This window comes from Cyprinus carpio, chromosome B1 (genome assembly GCF_018340385.1).
Source record: "Cyprinus carpio isolate SPL01 chromosome B1, ASM1834038v1, whole genome shotgun sequence".
NCBI lineage: Eukaryota > Metazoa > Chordata > Actinopteri > Cypriniformes > Cyprinidae > Cyprinus > Cyprinus carpio.
The window spans coordinates 15758476-15770514 of NC_056597.1; the positions used below are offsets into that span (position 1 = coordinate 15758476).

At 41.5% G+C, this 12039-nt stretch overlaps 1 protein-coding gene across 2 annotated transcripts in view; it reads right to left on the reverse strand.

Annotated features, from left to right (window-relative positions):
- Positions 1–2955: 2955 nt before the first annotated feature.
- LOC109093849 (tumor suppressor candidate 3) overlaps positions 2956–12039 on the reverse strand; it is a 73316-nt gene continuing 64232 nt past the window's right edge. For both annotated transcript variants that reach the window (XM_042716725.1, XM_042716724.1), the window contains 2 exons: positions 3942–4032; positions 2956–3071 (listed from right to left, as the gene is read on the reverse strand). In XM_042716725.1, coding sequence (XP_042572659.1) covers positions 3056–3071; positions 3942–4032 — 107 coding nt within the window. In that variant the 3' untranslated portion in view covers positions 2956–3055. The remainder of the gene's footprint in view (positions 3072–3941; positions 4033–12039) is intronic.

A 12039-nucleotide genomic window follows, 5' to 3' on the forward strand; every position in this document is an offset into this window, starting at 1 on the left:
TTGTGTCATCTTGTTACTGTAAACTGCTTTAAGCAGTGTGAAATTTAATATTTTTGTTTCTTTAAATGACCATGATTTGGCCATATGAAACTAAATTTGCAAATCCTAAAGGGTTACTCTAATCATAGACCAAAATCTGTAGTCTTTGACCACTAGATTGTCAACAGACACTTTACAACAGAACCATTACAATTTTACCTTTGGCTTCTCCTGTGATGACTGTCAAAACAGTACCACTAGGAACACAGAACCTAATGACACAATTAGAGCAACGACAACCAACAGTTTCTCCACACACATCAACATTTTTTTCTCTAGGTTTCTTTTCAATACAAGCCATGACGAAAACCGAACATGTCACCAAATGATGACGTAAAACTGATGTAAAACTTTTTATTTATGTATAACATTTTGTACTTACATTTGTCTCATATTATTGACAGCTGAGATTCCAATCATAAATGACATATCATATAGTCATATATAAATATATAAATCATATAGTGTACAGTTTTCCTTGTTTTTCTATATGTGACCATGGACCACAAAAACAGTCATGCTATGATAGGACAATACTATACCTAGACAAAACAAAACTAAAATCTGGAACCTGAGGGCAAAAAAAATAAAAAAATAAATAATAATATATATATATATATATATATATTTTTTATATATATATATATATATATATATTATTTTTTTTTTTTTTTTATTTTTTTTTTTTTTTTTTGAGAAAACCGCCTTTAAAGTTGTCCAAATTAAGTACTTAGCAATGCATATTACTAATCAAAAATAGGGTTTTGATATATTTATCATAGGAAATTTACAAAATATCTTAATGGAACACGATCTTTATGTAATATTCTAATGATTTTTGGCATAAAATAAAAATCGATAATTGTGACGCATACAGTGTATTGTTGGCTATTTCTACAAATATACCTGTGCTACCTAAGACTAGTTTTGTGTTCCAGGGTAACATATCTGAAAATCCTTGAAACAAGATAAATTCACTTGAGAAGTACAGTAACTGCATAAGATTTTTATTAACATAAGACCTGTTTTCAGAGAATGCATCTTTAATATCCGGTAGGTTTGTAGTTTTTAAAGTGGCAAAGTAACACACTTAGATTTAAAAAAATAGTTCACCCTAAAAAGAAAATGGTCATCATTTACTTACCCACATGTTTATATTATGAATATCAACCATTAATTAACACTGTTTAGACAAAAAAAAAAAAAAAAAAAATAAATAAATACTACTACTACTACTACTACTACTACTACTAATATTAATAATAATATATCTATACAATAATAATATATCTTCCACACAGAGTCTTGGAGCAACACAAGGTTGAGTAAATGATGACAAAATGACAATATCCCTTTTAATAGCATTCTCTGAAAATAATATATTATGCAGTGTTGCATGTATTATTTATTTATTTCCAAAAATAGCTCCAGAGAAGACAGAAAAATGATATGACACTGTAAACTTGCATCACACCTCATTAAACCTTCCCGTCATCAGTGGAAACATCAGCTTAACCTGCATGTGTTGATGTGTCCACTCGCTCTGTCCTAGTTACCTTTGTCTTCTGTCTGTTCAACTACCTTCAAAATCCATCCTTTGAAGTACACTGGGCCAACAAACAGAGAAAGACACTGAGGGAACGGGGAGCGGGAGTTGCTTAAAGGCATTAGCGAAGGGGAAGAAAAAGAAAAGGGGGGAGAAAAAAAGTACAAATTGAATTGCCATCTCTTCTCTACTCAAATGAAGGATGGAGTGGTGGCCACTAATGTCCTTCGACAGCTAAAGAGGAATTACTGCCAGCTTGAATTTCCTCAGTTGTAATGCTGCTGTTGGTTCTGATTTGATGCCAAATACCCTCTTTTCATATTTGCTCGAAGCTACTAATTCAACTGAGCGTCAACAACAGCACTGCCATCATCACTATAATGTCTAGCTGTGCAGCACCATGTGCTTACGTTTGTATGGCACATGAAAAATGGAATTACTGTGGATTACAAATCATTATAAACACATACAAATAATAATTTCTCTATTAAATCGATTTCCAAAAATATAAACCGCACACCATGTGCATTAGCAAACATTTTCAATGTTTTGATCACTATGCTCAACTAATTTATTTTATTAATTGAGGTTTAAGTATAGTATTAGCAGATTTGAAGTAAACATATTTTTGCTCTAACACAAAAAGGCTTCTTAGGTGGCTAAATTATGCTGTGTTACAGGTGTCAAATGGTGAGAGAAATTATTTGAGCTTACAAGCACTAATTAAACGCTCTTTGACAACCAATCAAACAAACAAAAAAAAAAAGATTTAATGAAGTAGATGCACCAATAAATGTGTATTAGAAGCTTCAGGGCAGGGTTGACATTATTGTCTACGATGACAGCTAATTTAGATTATATCCTTTAAGGAAATCTTTGCTTCCAAGAAAAATGTCATGGACGTTATCACCCAGTTCTCTTGTTTGAAGTTAAATAAATATGTTAGGTCTGATATTGGAACGAATTTAATTGGATCGGTGGTAGCCGAGTTGGTTTTAATAAAGAAGATTATAAACCCCTTTCACGACCTACCCAAAATAAAAGGGGAAAAATCTAATATTTGAATATTCCTTCACAGATTTCAAAAGGAAAGAAAGCGAGTGATAAGGAGAAAAAAAAGACTGAAGGGGATAAAAAGAGGACACAATCTGCTGAGGCGCGCACAACAGCCTCAAGAGAGTTATCATAAATGGCAATAACAAATAACAGCCACACACACACACACGCACAGATGAACGCATGAACACACTCACGTACACTTTTATCCCTTCAGTATATGATCCTCAATTTGCAATTAAAAATGAAAACTGGTCATATAAGCAAGAAAACCTTTCATATGACTTTAATTGATGCACACACGCTCGCAGACAGTGGGTAATAGTTTAGTTTATTTATCTTAGGTCACACATGCAGTGCATTACAGTCGAACTGTAGTTGAATATATGTAGTTTTTTCTTCCACGACATGATCTTATTTAATCAGGAAGCTGAAAAATAGTGAGAAGGAAAAAGAGAAGAGTGTCAACGATAAAATGTTCGCTGACTGGAAGTGACATCATCATCTAATCATTATGAGAAGATTTCTTTAGACTGAAAAAGGTCATTCACTGGAGTCTCTACAATTACCCACAGCAACCACAGTCACTGTACATTTAAATGCATTTTATTTGATTCTTTAGCTAGTATTCTGCCTAGGTTGATGTACATGTACACTACATCAAGTAAAAGGAATGTTCCAGTTAGAATAAATTTCAGTGCTTATAAAATAATCTTTTATGCAAAACAAAATATTCTTGTTTACTTCTATTCACTGACTCATTTTTCATTCAGTGAAACAAGTGAAGACTTTGATGGTTTTTCTTTTCTCCAAACACTGACTGATATAGCAACATATCCTTGATTCGACCTGTTTTACAAACCTGTTTAAAGTTGACCAAATTGCAACTTAGCAGTTCCAGGCAGATGAAATTGTAGTTTATTACTGATGTAATTCATCTTGAAGTATGCTCCATTTAAACAGTACTTTGCATATAGGTACAATAACTTGTATGTGAAGCGGATCATATATTTTTTACTAGCTTAACCTTTAATTGTTTAATTCAGAGCTCAAGCTTTGTCTGGAAAACTTTAAAATAATTGTAATTAGTGAGGTATTTTTTGTTTGTGGGACAACAAAGGTAACAAGCAGATACTGCTCATTTAGCATAATTTCAGTTAAAACTAAAATATTGCTGTAAAAGTCAAGGCAGAGTGATACATTAAAATCTAGCTTAAAATTATATTACAAGAACAAATACATAAGTGCAACAAGAGTAAGTCTGAACAGTTATAGATCTTACCTTAAAGGTAAATCTTACCTGTAAGGATAACCATGATATTTTGATCTGAAGATGGACAGAAGAAAGCTAAAGAAGAACACCACTAAACCAAGCCCAACAAGACAGATAACTGTAAAAACAGAACAACAAAAGCACAGTGAGTGTCGCTCTCTTAATGAGCTAAATAATGCTTACATTGATGAGATTTAATTAGTATGCTGCAATGGTATTCTATAATGGGATTAAGCCGCTGGTGAAAATCGCTTTTCATGAACTTTGATCTAAGAGCTAATCCCAAACAGCCATCTTAAATTAAGCCATTACTAATGAATGAAACAATAATCGCTACTTAAATGCTTATACAACATGCTGAGTAAGCTGTTTTGTCCCTCAGATGAGATAGTGCCCAAAAGTTGATAACGTGCTGAATCACATTATAAGGTGATTTTAAAGATTAGTCAATGAAGCTATAAACACTGCACTATTGAGGAGAGACAGCTGATTTCATCAAGGGAAATAAAATAAATCATTTATAATACTGCATGCTCCCAGAGAATTTACTGGATTTAGCATGCATATGTAAAATCATTTGACAAATGTGATCTTTAATGCATCCAAGAAAGTCAGGAAATCTTTTTAGATTGTGGTGAATAACTCTGATTGGGCACTAAGATATGTTCTTTAACATCTGGTTGTAAAATTATAACCTACATTTAACAAGTTTATAAAATTGAATTGAAGTTTTATGCGTTTTATTTTCTAGATCCATAGAAACTCAACATCTAATCAAAAATTTCAAAAGCCAAACATATCAATATACAAGCAATACATATTAACAAGAATATAAAAAGATAAAATTACAAAAATTAAAAAAGTACATAAAATAAAAAAAAAAAAAAACCTTGCAAATTGAAAACTTATTGATCCTTTACTCTCAAGGCTGATATACTCAAAAGTTATTGGCAACATTCTTTTTCATTCTTCAGTTATGGGGTAAAAAGACGTTCAGAATATGCAAGCAGCGATATACTGTCCGTAAACATTCAGACGAGATTCTGGTGTTTGATTGCAGCACATTAAAGAACCACCGGTAACACTTTATTTTAGGGTCTCTTAACTAGTTCTTTATTATCATGCATATTACTAGAATATTAGCCATTTATTAATACTAATTAAGCACATATTGATGCCTTATTCTACATGACCTTATTCTACATCCCTAATCCTACCCAATACCTAAACTTAACAACTACATTACTAACTTTTAATAAGCAGCCAATTAAGAAATATTGAGGGAAAAGTTGTAATTAATAGTGAATAAGTGTTCCAAAGTGTTACCGAACAGTCTTATCAAAAACTGTTTGTATTAAGTTTTTTGAGGTTATTTTTGGAAACACTTATTTTTGGAAAACATATTCACTATTAACTAATGGTTTTTCCTCAAAAACTATCAAATATGTGCTTTATAAGTACTAATAAACAGCCAATATACTAGTAATGAATGCAATAAGCAACTAGTTAAAAGTGTATAATGTTCCCTAAGCTAAAGCGTTACCTTATTTTTTTATTTTTTTCTTATTTTTGTCTTATCCCCCAGTTTCATAGACAAGGCTTAAACCTAGTCCCAGACTAAAATGCATGTCTGGGCTATTTCAACTGAAATAAACTTGCACTGAGTGATCTTTAAATATGTCAGATTCATTGTTTTGCCTCAAGATATAAACACCAGTTATATTTTTATCTAAGGCATGTTAATAAAAGCTACTTGAATGTCCTAACTGAACTATGCCATTATCCTGGTTTAACCTAAACCCTGTCTGTGAAACCGGTCCTATATTCTCTAGGTTGTATAGCAGTGTAATATAAGCTGTGTTCAGGACTGTTTAGTACAAACTGTGGGTGAAATGGGTGACTTGTCAGAGTCAGACACCAATGCTAAAATGCAAAAAAGATGGTCTCATGATTGCAAAACCTGAACAGCACCAAGATAAACAGGCCAGATAAATCACCTGACTTAAATTTGATCAATTTATACAAATTTTACCACCAAAGACATTTTTTGGAGAGAACAGTAAGACGCAGATTCCCTCCTCCAACATCTCTAATGAAATTGGCATATGTTCTGCTAGACAACTTTTAACTGGAGAATTTTCAGAGGTTGTATATTCTAAGAACCTGTAATTAAGGCAAATGGTGGTAAAACACCTTAAAATATTTCCCAGGTGTTTACATTATTTTGTAGATCTTTTGTTCTGGCTATAGAAAATAAAGTTCTGGGTTCTTTAAAAGCACAATATGGTTTCCAAAAGGCTATGTGTGTGGGAGAAGTCAGTGTGTAAGTTGTAAACATATTAAAGAGTGAGGCAGTGGCAGCTGCTGTTTAGCTGAATGAAAAGCTAATCAGAGCTTAATCAAAGTGTGTTAACCTCCTCAAAAGAGGGGCATCTCCAATTACACCACACCACCAGCACTGTTCCTCTCCAGATAAGTCATCCAGAAACACCCTTATCCTCTGATCACATCTTCAGAATACACATACACACTGAGCTTTTAATTTAAAGTTTCAGTATCTACTGAACTTCCCCGAAGACTTGTTTTCAAGGCTTCATGTGACAAATGTTTACTCTGAGTCCTTGATGTTCTCGATTCTATTATCATTTCCCTGAAACATTACACAAGTCTTCCCAATAGACACGGCGTAGTAGCCGCAAAAGGACTCTGTACTGTACAAAAATGACGAACATGACTAACTGAGATGTGACATTTAAAAGCTGCTAAGCATTTACTTTCAGGGTCGTCTGTGTCGCAGGGTAACTAATGTGATGTTGCGGAATAACGGCACACTGGTGCAATCACATTTGCCTGACTTTCCTACAACTGCAGGGAGCAGCTTGCCATAAATGTTTTGGAGGGGGAATGGGGTTTGAAACTAAAGTGTCGCTTACTCTGACAATCTTCATTTAGCATCTTCCTATTTTAAATGCTTCGAGTCAGTGTGTTTCCATGACGACCGCTGGGTTTGATCAACCACTCACTGTGCAAGTATTCTTATTCTGCATAGTAGCAATTAACATTTTAAGTCACATTTTAGAGGTTTATTTTGCAGCCTGTGCAAATGTACATAATGTTTTAGATAGAAGTAAAAAATATATATATATATATTATAGGAATAGTTCACGTTAAAAAATATGAATTTTCTTTTTCTTTTGGCCATACAATGAAAGTCAGTGGGATCCAGTGTTGGTTTTTAGACCCCAAAATATCTAATAGGTTCCACACAAGAAAGTCACACAGGTTTGGAGAGACATAAGGGTGAATGAATGGTGATATAACTTTAATTTTTGGATGAACTGTGTATCACTAATTAAAATACAAAATAAAAGGCCTCATATTGGAAGTCAAATCTGGGGTGTCACTATCTATAAATTCTTCAATCGCTAGATCTCATCTTTCATAAAGGCCAAGGTCAATGATCTTGGGTTTAAAAAGGATGGTGACCACTGGTGTAAATGAATGCTCCATGAAAAATACTATTTCCACGTGTACACTGAGTTTTAGATCCTTATTTATCATCATAACATGCAGTTTATTACACTTCAGCTTTTTTATTAACACATACCAAAAATCTGGACCACCTATGTGCTGCAAATTTACTGGTCTCCTGTTGTGAACAGTTTTAAAAGCACATCCTTTTACCTGGTTTGTATCCTTTTAATACGCATTTGCCAGATTGCCACTCTTCGCTAGCTTTTACACTAGTTTTTAAATAGTGAGTGTTTTATTTTCTCCCTAATGGCACAGCATACAATAGTTTGCCTTTGGCTATGCATTAAATATAATTTTTATGATGATGAGCCTAATAAGATACTCCATCTGCTTTCTTTACAAATGTGTTTAATGCTGTATAATGGCCTTTTCCCTCTGAACTGTGTGTCCCAAATGTATTAATGTTCTTTATGAATGTATGTTAAAGAATATTCCATATTTTAGCGACAGCATCTGTAGCATGAAAGAAAATAATATTGGCTCAATAATATTGGCTCCTTTAGTTGTAAACAGTAAGTTGTTGACAGAAATGCACTTAAAAGTCTATGAAGCAACCACTGTCTGCCACAGACTTCTAGTGAATAATTGCCATCTGCTGTTTGAACCAATGGTGTGCTCTGGGCGGGGCTATCTGTTTATCTGACCAATGATAGATGCGGAAGCTGCTTGGAAACAATCATTAGTTCTGCAATTACACACTTAAATCGTATTTAACCTGGAATATTAGTTTAATTATAGGAGCTCTTCAGTGATTATTTAAATTCTCTTTCCTTGTCCCTCTCTCTCTATACATATACATATACATATACATATACATATACATATACATATACCTATATCACACTATATACACACACATATATATATTATATATATATATATATATATATATATATATATAGATATATATATATATACACATATACATACATATATACATATATACATATATGAACAACAACACAACAAACGAACAAAATACTGTGGCGAGGTGAGGAACTACACGACAACCGATGGACAGAGAAAAAAAATCCCCGAAGGGTGGATTTATTGATAACTTTGTGCTCCGAGTGAAGACAGTGCTCTCCGTAGTGCTCCAACTCCCTCGTGCTCTCTGGGTCTTGAGTGGTGGATCCCGTGCGGTGCTCTCCTGGTTGGGGCTGACGGTCACACGCTGCTCTCTGTGACAGAGGAGGAGAAAGAGTTAGGCTCTGTGTCGGGAGACATTGCTCACCATACTGCTTTCCTCCCCGGCTGAAGTAGACGCCTCTTCATGAGCTGCAGGTGCGGCCGCTCAGCCCGTGACGAGCTAGTGCCGGTGATTCCGCTGTGTTGCCAGGGCGACGCTGACGAGCGCTCGGGACACACGTCACACTCCCCCCCCCTAAGCGTCGACCTGCGCCTGCGGAACAATGGGGGGGATATGGGGAGGGTGGGGAGTGGAGCCTGACAGACCTGCGAAAGCTGCCCCTATCCTGGAGAGGCCGTCCGCGTTGGCGTTGGCTGTCCCCGCCCGGTGTTGTACGGTGAAGTGGAAGTCCTGGAGCGCAAGGAACCACCGGGTCACCCTGGGATTGGTGTCCTTTGCGCGGGCCATCCACTGCAGTGGCGCATGATCGGTCAACAGGGTGAACCGGCGGCCGAGGAGGTAATAGCGAAGCTCCAGGACTGCCCACTTGATAGCCAAGGCTTCCTTCTCCACGGCGACATACCGTTGTTCGGTCGGGGTCAGCTTCCGGCTAATATAGATCACCGGGTGTTCCTCGCCGTCCTGGACCTGGGAGAGAACGGCTCCTAACCCGGTGTCTGAGGCGTCCGTTTGCACCAGGAAGGGGCAGGTGAAATCGGGGGCTCGCAGGACTGGCTCCGTGGTGAGGGCTGACTTCACCTGCTGGAATGCCTCTTCCGCTTCCGGACTCCAGGCTACCTTCTCGGGTTGCCCCTTCCTGGTCAGATCTGTCAGGGAAGAGGCTAAGGAGGAGAAGTTAGGGATAAAAACACCGTAGTAGTATCCCGCCAACCCCAAAAAGGCTCGTACCTGGGTCTTGGTAGTGGGCCGCGGTGCCGAGAGGATAGCTGTCACACCTTATTTTCCTGGGGCCGGATGAGGCCGCGACCCCCGCAGAAGCCCAGGTACTTGGCTTCGGAGAGAGCCAGGTGACATTTCCGGGGGGTTGGCGGTGAGCCCCGCCCGGCGGAGTTCCAGCAGCACCCTCCGGAGCCGCTCTAAATGCTCCCCCCAGGTCTAGGAATGGATGACCACGTCGTCGATGTAGGCCGCGGGGTAGGCCATATGGGGCCTCAGCAGGACATCCATGAGCCTCTGGAAGGTGGCGGGTGCCCCGTGCAGGCCGAAGGGAAGGACCCGGTATTGCCAGTGGCCACTGGGGGTTGAGAAGGCTGTCTTGGGCTTGGCATCCTTAGACAGAGGGACTTGCCAATAACCTTTGGTGAGGTCGAGAGTCGATATGAACCGGGCCCTTCCCAGTCTATCCAGGAGCTCATCGACTCGGGGCATGGGGTAGCCATCAAATTCAGAGACCTCATTTAGGCGGCGGAAGTCGTTGCAGAACCGGAGGGTGCCGTCGGGCTTCGGGACCATTATGATGGGGCTGGACCAGGGACTCCGCGAGGGCCTCAATTACCCCCAAACTTCAACATCTCCTGTACCTCTGTCTCGATGGCGTGTCGCCGAGCCTCCGGGACACGATAGGGTCGCTGCCGGACGATAACTCCTGGTGGTGTTCGGACTTCGTGCTGGATGACGGTCGTCCGCCCTGGCAGGGGGGAGAACACATCCCAGAACTGACCGACCAGGTGCTGCAGTTCCGTCTTCTGGGCCGCGGAGAGATTGGGATCCATGCCTACAACCACGGGAGAGGTGGTGGCGAGGGCCGAGAGCTGGGGTCCGGTCCCCACCCAGCGCTTCAACAGATTTATATGATAGAGCTGCTCCTCTTTTCGGCGACCCGGTTGGCGCACTTTATAGGTGACGGGTCCTACCCGTTCGGTGACCGTGTATGGGCCCTGCCAGCGTGCCAGGAATTTACAGGCGGAGGTGGGGACCAGAACCATGACGTAGTCTCCCGGCTGGAACTCCCGTGGTTGGGCGGCCCGATTGAAGAGGCGCTGCTGGTCTTGCTGGGCCTTGGACAGGTGCTCCCGGACCAATGGCATGACCCTGTCGATCCGCTCTCTCATGGCCTTGATGTGCTTGAGGGTGGTCCGACCTACCGCAGGCTGATTGCTCCCAAGCTTCCCGGGCGACATCTAGAAGCCCTCGGGGTTGGCGGCCGAAGAGGAGCTCGAAGGGCGTGAAGCCGGTGGAAGCCTGGGGCACCTCCCGGATCCCGAACAGCACATACGGGATCATTTGGTCCCAGTCGCGTTGGTCCTCGGCCACGACTCGTCGCAGCATTTGTTTAAGGGTCTTGTTAAACCGTTCCACGAGCCCATCAGTTTGTGGATGGTATACGCTGGTCCGGATCTGCCGGACTTTGAGGAGCTTGCAGAGGTCAGCCATGATCCGGGACATGAAAGGAGTGCCCTGGTCGGTCAAGATCTCCGCTGGTAGGCCAACACGACTACTCAGTAAGAAGAGCTCCTGTGCGATGTTCTTTGCGGTGGCTTTGCGGAGGGGAATGGCCTCTGGGTAGCGGGTGGAATAATCCACGATAACTAGGATGTGTTCATGCCCCCGGGCGGACTTCGGCAGCGGCCCCACCAGGTCCATCCCGATGCGCTCGAAGGGCACCTCTATGATAGGCAGCGGGATCAGCGGGCTGGGGGGAGGAGTATGTGGCGATGTCCGTTGGCACGTCGGGCAAGCTTGGCAGTACCGCTTGACATCCCCCTCCAGTCCTGGCCAGTGGAAGCGATCCCGGATCCGTTGCGCGGTGTTTTTTGAGCGCCGAGGTGGCCAGCCATCGGGTGGGCATGGGCGAGTTCCAACACCGTCTGGACTTTGCTTCGCGGTACCACCAGCAACGTCTTTTCCCCCCCCCCCTTCGCTGCGCGACACAGTAAAGCAGGCCGTTTTGAACAACGAAATGGGGAGTGGGGTGGGGAGCCGGTTGTAAATCCTCTCCTTCCGCCACCCGCACTTGAGACCAGCAATGCTTGAGGCGTTCGTCCCCGCGCTGCTCGTTGGCGAGCGTTCCCCCTCCCGCTATCTGCTGGAAGACATCAAAGAACAGGTTAGAGTTTTGGGAGGGGGACTCACCTCCTCGCGGGCTGTCCGATGTCAGCAGCGCGGGGGCGTCGTCGAGGGCGCCTTGCTGATCTCCGGCGTCGGCGGTCCCCGGCCCGGCTAGCAGGCTGTGTGCTGGAGGTGAGGAGCTGATCAAACCCCGGCCAATCCCGGCCGAGGAGAACGGGGTACCGGTAGGTCCTTTAAGATTCCCACTTCGACAGGCCAGGATCCAGGTGTCGCGGTGATGGTCACTCGCCGTGCCGGTACCTGCCTGGTATCCCCGTGCACACACGTTATCGCCAGCCGGGCTCTGGAACCGGTTCTGGGCGGAAGGACAGTTGGTTGTATCAGGCTTACCCCGCTGCCCGAGTCGAGGAGGGCGATGAACGGCCCGGCCAT